This window comes from Solanum lycopersicum, chromosome 9 (assembly GCF_036512215.1).
Source record: "Solanum lycopersicum chromosome 9, SLM_r2.1".
Lineage (NCBI taxonomy): Eukaryota > Viridiplantae > Streptophyta > Magnoliopsida > Solanales > Solanaceae > Solanum > Solanum lycopersicum.
Genome location: NC_090808.1, coordinates 50809087 through 50824758, shown reverse-complemented (window position 1 = coordinate 50824758; position 15672 = coordinate 50809087). Strand labels below are relative to the sequence as shown.

The 15672-nt window shown below is 31.8% G+C and overlaps 3 protein-coding genes across 16 annotated transcripts in view; 2 read left to right on the top strand and 1 right to left on the bottom strand.

The window, feature by feature from the left end:
* Positions 1-260: 260 nt before the first annotated feature.
* LOC104649293 (uncharacterized) lies at positions 261-1164 on the bottom strand. Its single transcript, XM_010328181.1, has 2 exons — positions 894-1164; positions 261-475 (listed from the first exon to the last, which is right to left on the bottom strand). Exons 1-2 carry the CDS (start codon positions 1162-1164, stop codon positions 261-263), a joined length of 486 nt encoding a protein of 161 aa, XP_010326483.1.
* Positions 1165-5356: 4192 nt separating this feature from the next.
* Positions 5357-6410, top strand: LOC138338564 (uncharacterized). The gene is made up of 2 exons (XM_069289538.1): positions 5357-5983; positions 6216-6410. The coding sequence occupies exons 1-2, from the start codon at positions 5357-5359 to the stop codon at positions 6408-6410; spliced, it is 822 nt and encodes a 273-aa protein (XP_069145639.1).
* Positions 6411-14342: 7932 nt separating this feature from the next.
* The window catches only part of LOC101247853 (uncharacterized), a 41698-nt gene continuing 40368 nt past the window's right edge, over positions 14343-15672 (top strand). For 13 of the 14 annotated variants that reach the window (XR_011211807.1, XR_011211808.1, XR_011211811.1 and 10 more), the window contains exons 1-2: positions 14344-14503; positions 14607-14927. The gene's annotated coding sequence lies outside the window, so the exon portion shown is untranslated. Of the gene's footprint in view, positions 14504-14606; positions 14928-15672 lie in introns of all 14 variants that reach the window. The other variant, XR_011211812.1, reaches the window with a different exon arrangement.

The window sequence follows — 15672 nt, the reverse complement described above, 5'->3', positions numbered from 1 at the left end:
TTTCCTCTCACACTAAGTTGGTAACCCCATCTCATGTCCATGTTGGAAAAGTAGCATTCCCTTTGTAATTGATCAAACAAATTGTTAATCCAAAGGAGAGGATACTTGTTCTTCATGGTCAGCTTATTTAGTTGACGGTAGTCCATGCACATCCTAAGGGACCCATCCTTCTTATTTAGAAACAACACCTACGCACGCCAAGAAGAAATACTAGGTCTTATGATACCCTTGTCAAGTAAAACCTTGCGTTGAAGAATAATTTATTGCAACTCGGCAAGAGCCATACACGAAGGAGGGACTAAAATAGGTTTCATACCCGGAAGCAAGTCAATGCCGAAGTCTATTTCCCATTCGGGAGGAACACCAGGCAAATCATTAGGAAAGACTTTTGGAAAATCCCTCACTATGGGTACCGACTCTAAGGGAGGAACTTCCGATTCAAGGTCCTTAACCCTCACAACATGGTAGATACACCCTTTAGAGATTATTTTATAAGTTTTTAAACATGAAATAATTCAACTCTAGGGATTGAGTTACCCCCCTTCCATTCTAAGACGGGTTCATTTAGGAATTGGAACTTGACTAGCATTGTTCTACTATCTATAGAAGCAAAACAAACATGCAACCAATCCATCCCCAATATGACAACAAAGTTAACCATATCAAGTCCAATCAATTCAACCAAAGTAATTCTATTGGTCAATGATATTGGACAACTATTAAAGACTCTTCTAGCCAACACACAGTGACCCACCGGGGTTGTAACCAAAAAAGGTTCCATTAAAACATTGGGTAATACTTTTAACTTTCTAGATACTAGAGGGGTTACAAATGATAAGGTAGCACCGGATCTAGTAAAACATAGACATTAATAGAGAACGCTTGTAACATACCGGTGACAACATCGGGACACTCTTCTTGATCACTCCTAGAGAAGAGAGCATAAAAGTGATTCTTCTTAGGAGCATCGGGATTTGGATCTCTTGCTTGTGCGTGATAAATTTCTCTCCCTTGATCCTTCATTATAGGAAAATCTCTCTTCATGTGACCACTCTTGCCACAACCATAACAATTTCCCATATCAATTGGACATTTGCCTTCATGTTTTCTACTACGTTTAGCACAAGTAGACTTCTCAACATAAGGACCACTACTTTTTTTCATCTTTAGGATAACGTGTAAACCCTTTACCTTTGTTGATTCTTTGAATGGTAGAAGGTCTTTGATTAAAGAACCTCTTCTAGAATCATGACTTATCTTGTACCTCAAATCTAGTCTTTGAAAAATTTCCATCTTCAGCCCTTGTCGTCCTCAATTCTATACCAACTTGTTTAAGATATTGCTCCTCAATTTGTTCGGAATGAACCATGAGACGAGTGATGTCCATGCAAGGAATCAACATAGCCGACCTACATGCATTCACTACAAGATAGGATATCCCCATAACAAATTAGTTCATCTTGGCCCTATCATCTGCCATAATAGTAGGAGCATACTTGGATAGTTAGGTGAACTTGGGCCTATACTCCTTCACACTCATATCCCCTTGGTGTAGGTTGATGAATTCTTGCATTTTACTTTCCCTTAGTTTCAAGGGGAAAAACCTATCAATGAAGTCCGTCTTGAAAGCTCCCTACGTAATCCGGCCTTCTCTAACCGCCCATCATCCTTCCATTGCTCATACCAAAATTGAGACATATCTTTGAGTTGGTAGGTGGCTAGTTCTGCCTTTTCTTGAGAAGACGCCCCCATAACATCTAGTACTTTGAACATTTCATCAATGAACCCTTGCGGGTCCTCATTTACATTGGAGCTAAAGAAAGTAAGGGGATTCATCCTTGTGAAATCCCTTATTCTTGATGTGGTACTGCTAGTATTGAGGTTCACTTGGACCTTAGCATCCCTATTAACTGGAGTAGCCAACACTTGAGTCAAGTTATGAATGACCGCCCTTATCTCAACATTACATATGACCCCTTCTTCAATAGGAACTTGAGGGTTTTGAGGAGCCGGAGGGGGAACCACCTCATTCACATTCTTCTCTTCGACCCTTAGAGCATTGTTCCTTCTATTATTCATTGTCTATAAGCACAAGAAAGAGATTAGAAGATAAGGATATGTAGAGTTAAGACTCTAGAGGCTAGCTTCAAGAATACCAACAAAAATATACTTTCCTAAGCATCATATAGCCTCTCATTAATAAGTGTGACACACTTCATAATTATGGACAAGCCCTTAGCATTAGTCATAACATATCATAGGTAAAAAATGTGAAATTTTTTTAAAACTTTTACATTATTGAGGTTTACGTAGACCTCTCACATATCATATAGGGAGTTTACTTAGACTCCACTGATATGAATCTTACATACGCTTCTCGTTTATTCAACACATACGAATTAGTCTAATCCATTGCCTCACATAAACTATCTAAAACGAAGTACAATATTTGGGCATAGCCCTTATACAAATTCATATTTTCCACATAGAACTTACAACAAATGTCTTCAAGAATAGGGGGGAAATGTATGTCTTTAGACAATAGCAACATTACTAAGGTAGAGTAAATGGCATCATCCTCGAATGGGAAGACACACCAACAACTTGAAGAAAAAGTCCAAGTCTTCTTGCAAAGTAGCCTAGAAGGTCTTCAATGGCCGGAACCTACAATATTTGAAAAAAAGGGGAAGAAATATGGGTTAGTACAAAACACATCTACTAAGTATGGTTCCTATGCATAAACCACTACAAAAAAAAACCCAAATTGCCAACAGATTTACTAACAACTTAAATTTGTTAGTAGTCTTCCAAAAAATTACCAATATATTTCAAACTTAATTATAATTTAAAACTTAACAACGAAATTCTAACATATTACAAACCAAAATATTACTAACTACGTATTTTAATTGGTAAATACGGCGGGAAAAAAATGGCACCAAATTTAGCAACTTTCTATTAATGGATTACCAACTAAATATTACAAACACACACTTTTTGTAGGTAATATTACAAACGAAGTATATATATTGATTGGTAAAGATGACAAAAATTTTGTTTATTTAATTTATTAATATATTATTGATGAATTACTTACCAAACATTTACCAATGGCAAGATTGTGTTGCTAAATTTATCAACCAAATATAAATGTGGGTGTAAGTTAGTAACGAAATGTAATTTGTTGGTAAACTTGTCAACCAATATTCAATCAGTTGGAAAATTTACCAACGAATAAACATTGTAGTTAGTAAATTACTCACATCATTAAAATAGTTGGTAATATATCAACCGATCATTAATCCAGTGATAAAATTTACCAACATATTAATTATTAGTTGGTAAAATTAAAGATGAATGTTGAGTTAGATAGTAATTATTATCAACTGTGATAAAATTTATTTGTAAATTATTAATTACTAACTTATGTTTGAATAGTTGGTAAATTTACCAGTTGAAGTTAAATTTTTTGATAATCAGCATCTAGTATTGAAATAATAAGTAAATCTAATGATATAACACTGAATCAATATTTTTCCCCGATTTTAAGCTTTAGTGATATATTTAATGATAGATATCAGTTATTTTTTTGGTAAAAAATCTAGCATTTAATAATAAATTTATTTTTACTTCTATAATGTTACATTTACTAATAATCAGGGGCGGCCCAACCTCATATTAAGGGGGGCCAGCTGACACTACTTCGTTGAAATTTTTTAGTATATATATATATATATATATATATATATATATATATATATATACACACACACACACACACACACACACAAATATTAATGACATTCCTTATATAACGGAGCGTTTTGGATTGTTGGTCAGCGCCAAGAATGAAGGGTTATTCCTCACAAGTACCTGGGGTCGAATCCCACGAGAAGCGTGTTTTGCTTTTATTTTTGAAGCGGTTTCAGAGAAAAGTTTGTAAGAAAGATTTGAACCTTCTAACATCCTTATTCCTAGTTAAATTAGGTTGAAACAAATTAGTTGAACTAGAATACAACTTAAAACCTTCTATAGAAATTTTATTAGTTAATCAAATAAGAATTGGATACAATAATATGAAAACTCGCCGAGGAGAGTTATAGTAGTTTACATTATTTTTATTTTTATTTTTTTATAGGTTACTTGATTTATGTTTTAGTAGTACATTTTAAATAATTTTTATTAACTTAATGTTTTTATCAATCATTTTTATTAATATATTTGTAAAATATCGACACTAATTATGAAAAATACTCCGTACGCCACTGCTAATAATATTACCTAGTGTCTCGATCCAAATTTTACCATATGATTTTTTCTTAATTGTTTTTGAAAGAAAAAATGGGTGAAAATCGTTTTCCCTTCTGAAGTTTGGCTTAGGATGGCTGGTGCGAGTTTTGAGGCTTTTGTCTTTCAGTTTGTGCAGTTAGTAACTTTTCAGGCTTGGCCAAAATGTGAGTTTTTTCAATATTTTGGTAAATGCGCTCATATTAGAATTCTGTCAACGCGGTTAGCTCTGAAGATCATTTTTCATTGGATAGGATGGTTTGTTTGGGTTTTGAAGATTTTGTTTACCTTTGTGTCGTTAGGCGTTCTAACTCTTATGTTTTTAGCCAAAATATAACTTCAGATAAATATATTTGGGAAACATGTTCAAATGAGAATTCTGTTAGTACAGTTAGCTTCGGAAGGTTTTTTTCTGATCAAGCAAAAGAAGATTACTCAAGCAATAACTCAAATTCAATATGGTGATCAACATGTTCATACTCATCCTAAAGAGATAGGATGGGTATTCATCCAGTAATTACATGACTTTTTGCTAATACATGAACCATATTAAATTGCTTATAAATTTTGAAATATCCTTTCAAGTTCTTTAAAAAGATATGTTAATGTTTTTTTAGATTGAAACACTAAACATTGCGTAATAATTTAGTTTCTAAGCATAAGTTATTAGAAGAACAATGTTAATTTAGTGAATGAAAAATGACCATTTTGTTGTAAATCAATTGTATATGTGGATAATCCATTAGAGCTATCTAACAATTAATTGGATTCATGTATTAGTGTTTCCAATGTGATAAGATATCAAGGTGATATGAAACTTGATGATAACTATATAAAATTTCAAGGTGACCTTTGACTATGATATCTCAACACTATAAATAGAGATGTAATTCACCATTGTATGACATACTTGAATAAGAAAATTATCTCCTCTATCTTATACTTCGTGTCTTTTTCATCTTATATTCTGAGCTTTCTTTACAACACGTTATCAGCACGAAATTGCTACTTGCAAAGGTAATATATAAATATTTTTATTTAATTCACATATTCTCTCATAATTTTCATTATGTCGAATTTATCCAAACATGAGTTTGTGGCATTAGATATTTCTGGAAAGAATTATCTTTCATGGGTACTCGATGCTGAGATTCACTTGGCTGCTAAAGGTCTTGATGCCACTATTACTCAGGGAAATGAAGCATCGAGTCAAGATAAGGCGAAGGCTATGATTTTCCTTCGTTATCATCTCGATGAGGGCCTGAATATTGAATATCTGACGGTGAAAGATCCACTTGAATTGTGGACTGATTTAAAGGGGAGATATGACCACCTAAAGGCAACAGTGTTGCCAAGAGCTCGTTATGAGTGGATGCATTTACGGTTTCAAGATTTTAAGACCGTAATTGAATACAACTCTGTTGTATTCAGGATAACCTCCCAGTTGAAATTATGTGGGGAGACTATAAAAGATGAGGACATGTTGGAAAAGACACTTACTACTTTTCATGCCTCGAATGTGATATTGCAGCAGCAATATCGTGAAAAGGGTTTTCAGAAATATGTTGAACTAATCTCATGTCTTTTGGTGGCTGAGCAACATAATGCTCTTTTAATGAAAAATCATGAAGCTCGTCCCACTGGAGCTGCTCCATTACCAGAGGCAAATGTGGTGGAAGCACGTGATCAATCTGAAGTAAAAAGAAATGATCATCGTTTGATATAATAATGCACAGGGACGTGGCAAAGATAAAAGACGATACACTAATCATCAAGGTGGTGGTCATAATAAAAGGGAGAACAACATGATTTCTCAAAATAACCCCTCAAAAAGTAATTGTTGTCGTTGTGGCATGAAAGGCCATTGGAAGAATGAATGTCGCACACATGAACATTTTGTAAGGCTCTATCAAAATTCCTTTAAAAAGAAAGGAAATAAAAGTGGTGCTTCCTCTTCCAATGCTCGAGCTGAGTCACATATGACTCTTGAAGATGGTGATAAGCTGGGAACATCTCAGAAATATGATAAAGATGTTGAAGCAAATTTGGCTTTAAAGGATGATGTTTTTGATGGCCTTGGTGACATTACTCATATGGATGACTTCTTTGGAGATCGAAACTAATGTTTGATATTTTAGCTGGGGAATGAAATTTGTTAATATTTTACTTATGTATTTTTAATTATTATGTTATTCATGTTGAAGTATTTAAATTTTCGTTGTTAATTTTGTTTCTTCCTTCTTTTGATGTATTTTATTTTAATGAAAATTAATAGAAATCCCCAGTTGTCAGTTGGATTCAAGATGAGTAATGGAGATGTATGCCTTCTTGATAGTGCTACAACGCATACAATATTAAAAGAAAAAAACTACTTTTCTAATTTGGTTATGAAAATGGCATATGTCAACACAATATCAGGTAGTACAAAATTAATTGAGGGCTCCGAAAGAACAACCTTATTACTTACTACCTGGAGGGACAATATTAAGCATTGATAATGCATTATATTGTAGTAAGTCTCAAAGAAACTTATTAAGTTTTAAAGTTATTCGCCAAAATGGCTATCATGTTGAGACGGCTAATGAAGGAAATGTTGAATACCTTTACAGTACTACAATTAATGTAGAGAAGAAAATTGTGCATGAAAAATTACCTGCATTTTCTTTTGGGTTGTACTATACAAGTATAAGTACAGTTGAATCACATACCGTAGTAAACAAAAGGTTTACTAATTTTAATAATTTTATCATTTGGCATGACCGGTTGGGCCATCCCGGATTTAATATGATGTGCAAAATCATAGAGAATTCACATGGGCACACCTTAAAGAGCCCAAATATCCTTCAATCAAAGGAATTCTCTTGTGCTGCTTGTTCACAAGGAAAGTTGATCATTAAACCATCAACAGTTAAGGTTGGAATTGAATCCCCTGCGTTTCTGGAACGTATACAGGGTGATATATGTGGACCAATTTAACCTGCATGTGGACCCTTTAAATATTATATGGTCTTGATAGATGCTTCTACTAGATGGTCACATGTGTGTTTATTATCAACTCGCAACATGGCTTTTGCGAGATTGCTGACTCAAATAATAAGATTGAAAGCACAATTTCCAGACTATACAATAAAGACAATCCGTCTAGATAATGCTGGTGAGTTCACATCTCAAGCATTTAATGATTATTGTATGTCTACTGGTATAACAGTTGAACATCCAGTTGCTCATGTTCACACTCAAAACCGTCTAGCAGAATCATTGATTAAACGTCGCAATTGATAGCTAGACCATTACTAATGAGAACAAAGTTATCTGTGTCTATGTGGGGGCATGCTATTTTGCATGCAGCAGCACTTGTGTGCATCAGGCCGACCAATTATCATGAATTCTCCTCATTACAATTGACTTTTGGTCAAGAACCAAACATTTCCCATCTTAGAGTTTTTGGATGTGCGGTGTATGTCTCAATTGCTCCACCACAACGCACAAAGATGGGGCCCCAAAGAAGGTTGGGGATATATGTTGGGTATGAATCTCCTTCAATCATAAAATATTTGGAGCCTATGACTGGAGATTTATTTAAGGCAAGATTTGTTGATTGTCATTTTGATTAATAAGTATACCCAACATTAGGGGGAGAACATAAGTTATTGGGAAAAGAGATAGATTGGAATTCATCATCTCTATCTCATCTGGATCCTCGAACAAACCAATGTGAGCATGAAGTTCAAAGAATAATGTATTTGCAGAACATTGCAAATCAGCTACTAGATGCATTTACTAATCTTCCAAGGATTACAAAATCGCATATTCCAGTTGTTAATGCTCCAGTTCGAGTTGATATCCCGACGGGACAAATTGTTAAGGCAAATGAGTCTAGACCACATTTGAAGCGTGGTAGACCAATTGGTTCCAAGGATAAAAATCCTCGAAAGAGAAAAGGAATAAATGATCAAGATGATCATGGGTTCAAAGAAATTTCTCAAGATGAGACCTAAGTCATAACACATGATGAGGAGGAGGTTCGAACTTCTGAAAATAATGAAATTTCAATGAATTATTTCTCGACGAGAAAGTTGTGGAACCGAAATAATGTTGTGATTGACAACATATTTGCCTATAATGTTGCTATTTAAATAATGCAACAAGATGAAGATTTTGAGTAAAAATCTGTTCACGAATGTAGACAGAGAAATGATTGGCCAAAATGGAAGGATGCAATTCAAGCTGAATTGGCTTCACTAGAAAAACGTGAAGTTTTTGGACCGATAATCCGAACACCTGAAGGTATCAAGCCAGTGGGGTAAAAATGGGTTTTTGTACGAAAAAGAAATGAGAAAGGTGAAGTCATGAGATATAAAGGCCGACTCGTTGCTCAAGGTTTTTCTCAAAGACCTGACATTGATTATATGGAGACATATTCTCTAGTGGTAGATGCAATCACCTTCAGATATCTCCTAAATCTGGCAGTTCATGAAAAACTTGAAATGCGTCTAATGGATGTTGTCACAGCCTATCTATATGGCTCATTGGACCACAATATTTTCATGAAAATTTTTGAAGCATTCAAAGTGCCTGAAGCATACAAAGATTCAAGAGAAACTTATTCAATAAAACTTCAGAAATCTCTGTATGGATTGAAACAATCAGGAAGGATGTGGTACAATCGTCTGAGTGAATATTGTTAAAGAAAGGGTACAAAAATGACCCGATTTGTCCATACATTTTCATTAAACGGTCGGGGTCTGAATTTGTAATAATAGTTGTGTATGTTGATGATCTGAACATCATTGGCACTCATAAAGAGCTTTTAGAAGCTGTTGAGTGTCTGAAAAAAAGAATTTGAAATGAAAGATCTCGGCAAGACAAAATTTTGTCTTGGCCTACAGATTGAGAATTTGTCAAATGGAATACCTGTTCATCAATCAACGTACACAGAAAAGATACTAAAGCGTTTTTACATGGATAATTCACATACATTGAGTACTCCAATGGTGGTAAGATCGCTTGACATCAATACAGATCCATTTCAACCTCAAGAGAATGATGAAGAGCTTCTTGGTGATGAAACTCCTTATCTTAATGCGATCGGGGCACTAATGTACCTTGCTAACAATACTCGACCAGATATCTGTTTTGCAGTAAGTCTACTGGGAAGATTCAGTTCCTCCCCAACAAAAAGACATTGGAATGGTGTTAAACAGATACTTCGATATCTTCGAGGGACCATGGACATGGGTTTATTCTATTCCAATGAATCCAAATCAGAACTGATTGGTTACACAGATGCAGGGTATTTATCAGATCCGCATAAAGCTCGATCACAAACAGGCTATTTGTTTACATGGGGAGACACGACAATATCTTGGCGATCAATGAAGCAAACGTTGGTAGCCACTTCATCAAATCATGCAGAAATAATAGCCATCCATGAAGCAAGTCGAGAGTGCGTCTGGTTGAGATCAATGACCCATCATATTCAGGAAATGTGTGGTTTTTCTTTGAAAAAGAATATACCAACCACAATGTACGAAGATAATGCTGCATGTATAGCTCAATTGAAAGGAGGATACATCAAAGGAGACCGGACAAAACATATCTCACCAAAGTTCTTTTTCACGCATGATCTTCAACAAAATGGTGAGATAGAAGTTCAACAAATTCGTTCAAGTGATAATCTTGCTGATTTATTCACTAAGGCATTGCCAACATCAACGTTTGAGAAGTTTAGATACAAGATTGGAATGCGCCGTCTCCGAGATATCAAGTAAAGTTTTCATCAGGGAGAGTGAAATACGCGTTGTACTCTTTTCCTTAACTATGGTTTTGTCCCAAGTTGGGTTTTCCTGGTAAGGTTTTTAACGAGGCAACATTCAAAGCGTATTATGAGATATGTGTACTCTTTTTCCTTCACTAGGTTTTTTTCCCACTGAGTTTTTTCTAGTAAGGTTTTAACGAGGCACATAATCTATGGATATCCAAGGGGGAGTGTTGAAAATCCATTGTATATGTGGATGATCCATTAGAGTTATCCAACAATTAATTGGATTCATGTATTAGTGTTTCCGATGTGATAAGATATCAAGGTGATATGAACCTTGATAATTACTATATAAAATTTCAAGGTGATCTTTGACTATGATATCTCAACATTATAAATAGAGATATCATTCACCATTGTATGACGTACTTGAATAAGCAAATTATCTCCTCTATCTTATACTTCTTGTCTTTTTCATCTTATATTCTGAGATTTCTTTACAATTAATGTTTTTTTAGAAATATGTAATATTAAACTAATTAGTTTATATAAAAAATAATTTAATGTAGGGTAAAATGGTATTCCAACTTTGAATTTTGGTGCTTTCCACTTTTAATAGAATCATCATATCATATATTCTTATAAGTAGGAAAAAAAAGTAAAAAGTTGAATATCAAAATAACACTATAAAGTTGAGTTACTATAATAATACCATTAATAAAATATATAGTTTAATAAATAATAAAATTTCTATAATTTTAATACTATTGGGTATGATAATGGTCATTCTACTTAAATTGCAATTAATGGCATGTTAATGGTCATTCTACTTAAATTGATGTATTCAATAATACCTCATTAAACTTCTACTAATTTGTCCAATATGCATGTGCATTTGAAAAGGCACAAACATTCTTATTGAAAACTATATATATTATGTGTGTGAAAAAATGAATATGCGAGCCTAGGAGATTAATATTTTTTCATTGTATTCTTTGTGGTTATCAGGTAAGTCCTGGAAGTGCTTTGTAATTGAATTTTCATTTCTTTGTATTTTTTTTTCATGTAGTTATCAAGAAAAACTTTTGTATTATTATTATCTATGGCTCGAACTTTGCTTAATGTAGTGTACTTATTATATGTGATACAATCATATATATATATATATATATATGGGGAAAATACTCAAGTACCCCCTCAACCTATGTCCGAAATCCCAGAGACACACTTATACTATACTAATGTCCTATTACCCCCCTGAACTTATTTTATAAGTAATTTTCTACCCCTTTTTTGCCTACATGGCACTAGTTTGAAAAAAAAAGTCAACCATCGTTGGGCCCACAAGATAGTGCCACGTATGCCGAAAAGGTGTTAAAAATTATTAATAAAATAAGTTCAGGGGGGTAATAGGACCTTAGTATAGTATAAGTGTGTCTCTGGGATTTCGGGCATAGGTTGAGGGGGTACTTGGGCATTATCCCATATATATATATATATTGTAATTCTTTGTGGTTATCAGGTAAGTCCTCGAAGGGCTTTGTAATTGAATTTTCATTTCTTTGTTTTTTTTTCATGTAGTTATCAAGAAAAACTTTTGTATTATTATTATCTATGTCTCGAACTTTGCTTAATTTAGTGTACTTATTATATGTGATACAATCATATATATATTCATATATATATATATGAATACTTTATACTGTTATTATTCATGGTTAAAATTTTTGCCTTCGTTGAATTAAGTGTAAATGTTATATGTAATACAATGATATATATATAAACAACCTATGTAATTTTTTTTTGATTCAAACTTGCAGATGAATAAATTAATTGACTTCGAATCAGGTGAGGGAGATAAAGGGCACACCTATTTATAATTATGCATCATACTTGTCAATTAGATATTTCAACAATTATTACACTCCTATTACAAAAAGTGCTACTTTTGTGTAGGCGTTCACCCATAGCTCATAATGATTCACCAGCTCTTCTAAGGAAGACATGTTGATCAAAGTTCTTTAAAAACTTTACAAAATACTGTTCTCATTTGATAAAAATGTTCTTTACAATTTTTACAAAATACCGTTCTCATTCAATAACAGCTTCTTTATATGTATATGAGTGAAATTGTGGAGGCTACAAAATCATAGAAATAAGGCAAAAATTGGTAGCCATGAACTTTTTTAAAATTTTGTGCTATGACATATTAAACAAAAAAGATTATTTCTCATGTTGACACTTAACATATTTTAATAATTATATAATTGATGTCATTCGAATATTGCTTTTGAGATTTTCTTAATACCAATATATAAGCTTGTATTTTTTCACTTTAATTCTATACAATTCATCGTATTATATCTATTAAGTCTTTATACTAATATAATTAATATGACATATGTATAAAAAGTACGTGATTAAATATATAATTAGTTAATTATCATCAAAAATAAATAATATATAACATTTGTGAACTAAATCAATTTAATAATTAATAGAAATGTCCAAAGTTTTAGCAAAATAATATTCCCTTACCACAAAAAAAGTTACGGTAATAAATTTGAAGATCATTAATGCGTATTCCTTTTCTCAGTATCATTAAGTGGCCATAACATTTTTTTTTCCTTAACCAATGAATTAAGAACACATTCCCATCCCCTGATGAAGCGATATATATATAAACTTTTAACTTTAAAGTTGAATTATGATTTTTATCTATCATAAATTAAAATATTATAAAACATATAATTATTTAAATATTAAATACTATCATTCGAATTACATGAATATGTAATGATTTTTTGACTTCATTCAACTGATTTTTCTTTAAATATCTAATTTGTTATATGAGTTAAGTTACATTAAAGGGTGAGAAAAAAAAACCATTAAGTTAAAAAGTTAGAATTAGGAGTACATGTACATCAATTTTTTATCTATATGGTTATACCAAAATTTTATTGAATTAATGGCGCAAAAAATTTATGATTTGAAAATATATATATTTTTTAATTTGCATTTTTATGAGAAAGTAAATGATACTTTATAATGCAATGAATAATTAATATTGTAGAAAAGTCTTTTCATCTACTCTTATTGAAATTCTTGAATATTAACTTACCAAAATAAAGATAAATAAGTACTTTATAGAGTAACACATTATAATAATGTAGCTAAATGTTTGTCTACTCTTATGAAAATACTACTTAATGTATTTGATATTCTTAAAAATTGTTCTACCTTTTGTTCTTTCAATTTAATTGCATTGTAGCGATATGTTTATATAAATTCATATAAAGTGTTTGCAAAGAATGTATCACAATTTTTGGGAATTCAAGAAAGAAACAAAATTGTCAAAATTCTTTCTTTTGTTGGTATGTCTATTGCTTCTTCTTCTTCTTCTTTTTCAATTGATTTATGATGTACACAACTAATTTTGTTGTTTCTTTTGACACCATATAAGTTCATTCGGTGACTTTTTCGTATTTCATAGCTTTTTTTATATTTTAATATAATGTTATTGCTTCACACTATATTTACTTGATATGAGCATGAGTTTATATTTTAGTGATTACATATTTTTACAAGGTATTATAATTTTTGGTGGCTTTTCATAATGCATATCCTCTTATCACTACATTCTATGACTATATAATATAAATAGATTAAACTCTTATTCATGTTATTGATTGATATAGAATATACGTGCAAAGCACGTGTCCAGAAACTAGTAATAAATAATGACATAATATATATGATGTTTGATATGATGATTAAAATTAATATATATATATATATATATATATATATATATATATATATATATATATATATATATAGATTATAGATGATAAATATTATTAAATTAGTTCTTTTAATTAGGAATTAATCTACGGAAGTGCAAAAGTCATTAATATTTTTTTATTAAAATGATACAATTTGATATTTAAATTAAATAATCAAATGGTTTTATAACATTTTAATTTATAGTAGGGGTAAAATCGTAATTTGACTTTTAACTTTTTTTGTTCATATATATATATATAATTAGTTTATATAAAAAATAATTTTGTGTGTGTGAATGTTTTATAATACTTTTTAAATAGTATATGTTATTTTATTTGTCTTAATTAAGGTGTGATAAAATTTCAAGAGTCAACTAAAATTTGTATGTCTTTTAATCTTTTCTTTTAATCTATTAATTTGTTAATTATTGTAATTTATTTGTTTACTCATCATGTAGCTCTTTTCTAGAGGCTTATATAAATAAAGTAATAAGTAAATAAATGTATATAGAAAATTAAAGCAAAGCGAAAGAGTAATAAATAAGATGCTTTTCTAGCTCAATTTATGAATATACCTTAACGACCCCAAGCTCTAGTTTCATCATCTTAGCTGAGGAAATTTAGAGACGATCGGTTTTTGCGATCCATGGCTGCAAATCTCACTCCTAAGGTAAGAACTAGTTTTGAATCTCATTTTGAACCAGCAAATCTCCAACATCAACATTCAAAATAATTTTGGAGAGCTGATGGGTTGCCTTTTTTGAATCTCCCAGATCTTTATCCATCCTAAACATGGAGAATCTCTCGGATCTTTATCCTCCCTAATCTTGGAGAGTCGATGAATTGTAAAATTGCTGCATTATATTGGAAATTGCATGTATCCATCGACCCATCGCTACAGTTTCATAGTTCAACACATTGGCACATCTAAATTGGAGAGCTACAAATCGCTACATATGATGAGATCTACAAATCGCCTAGATTGGAGAGTTACAGATGATGGAAAAATTCACATAAGCTGTAAATCACCTAAATTTGCAACTCAAGCTGTATCAGATGCATCAATTTCTGGTAAAAAGACCCATATTGGAGTGGTATGTCTTGTTACCCTTTCATCATCTTTTTGTCTAAATAAATGCATGTGTTGCTTGTTTTGTTACTAGGAAGCTTGTTCTAATTCTTGCAAAAAAAAATTTCATTTTGTAGGTTCATATTAAATAAAAGGATTTTATGGCATATCCTATATTAAAAATTAGTTAAAATTCTTTTTGACCCAATTTGTATTTTATAGTTCAATAAAATAATATAAGAATCTAATTTTTTATTTTTGTGAAAATAGTCCAAATAAAAAATATGCCGCTAAAATAGTCCACCTCCCAAAAATATATAGCTATACTCGCGCCATTTTTGTTTTATCCAAATGTTGCCCATGTTCACACTTCATGTAAAAAAATTTAAATACAGTCACCTGCTATTCATCTACTACGCTTGAATTATCAGTTCCACAATCCTTTCAGCTAAACAATATGTAGTCTTTATCACATTTATTATTCTATTTTGTATGATTTGATTAATTGTAATTCTTCTGACATGCTTTATTTGCTTGGTTAGTATATAGTGTTTATATACTATGTGATTGATTAGTTATCGCTGGAATAAATAAGATCGAATATACATATATGATGCTGAATTATCCATACAGAAAGGATAAGAACTTATTTAGAAAGAACAGGGTAGTAACCATGCTGCCTACCCCATTTCGGTCAGGGGAAGATGTCTTAAAATAGATAGAAGAACTAGGACTTAAAAAGGTAACAGAACTTGGGGTTGATATTATTA

What these genes read in the sequence shown, in the direction of transcription:
- LOC104649293 (XM_010328181.1), bottom strand. Translation starts at nt 1,164, where the DNA reads ATGAAAAAAAGTAGTGGTCCTTATGTTGAGAAGTCTACTTGTGCTAAA. An exon ending in GTGTCCCGATGTTGTCACCG is followed by an intron (nt 476 to 893) that starts GTATGTTACAAG and finishes TAATCTCTAAAG; the next exon opens with GGTGTATCTACCATGTTGTG.
- LOC138338564 (XM_069289538.1), top strand. Translation starts at nt 5,357, where the DNA reads ATGTCGAATTTATCCAAACATGAGTTTGTGGCATTAGATATTTCTGGA. An exon ending in AAGCACGTGATCAATCTGAA is followed by an intron (nt 5,984 to 6,215) that starts GTAAAAAGAAAT and finishes TCCTTTAAAAAG; the next exon opens with AAAGGAAATAAAAGTGGTGC.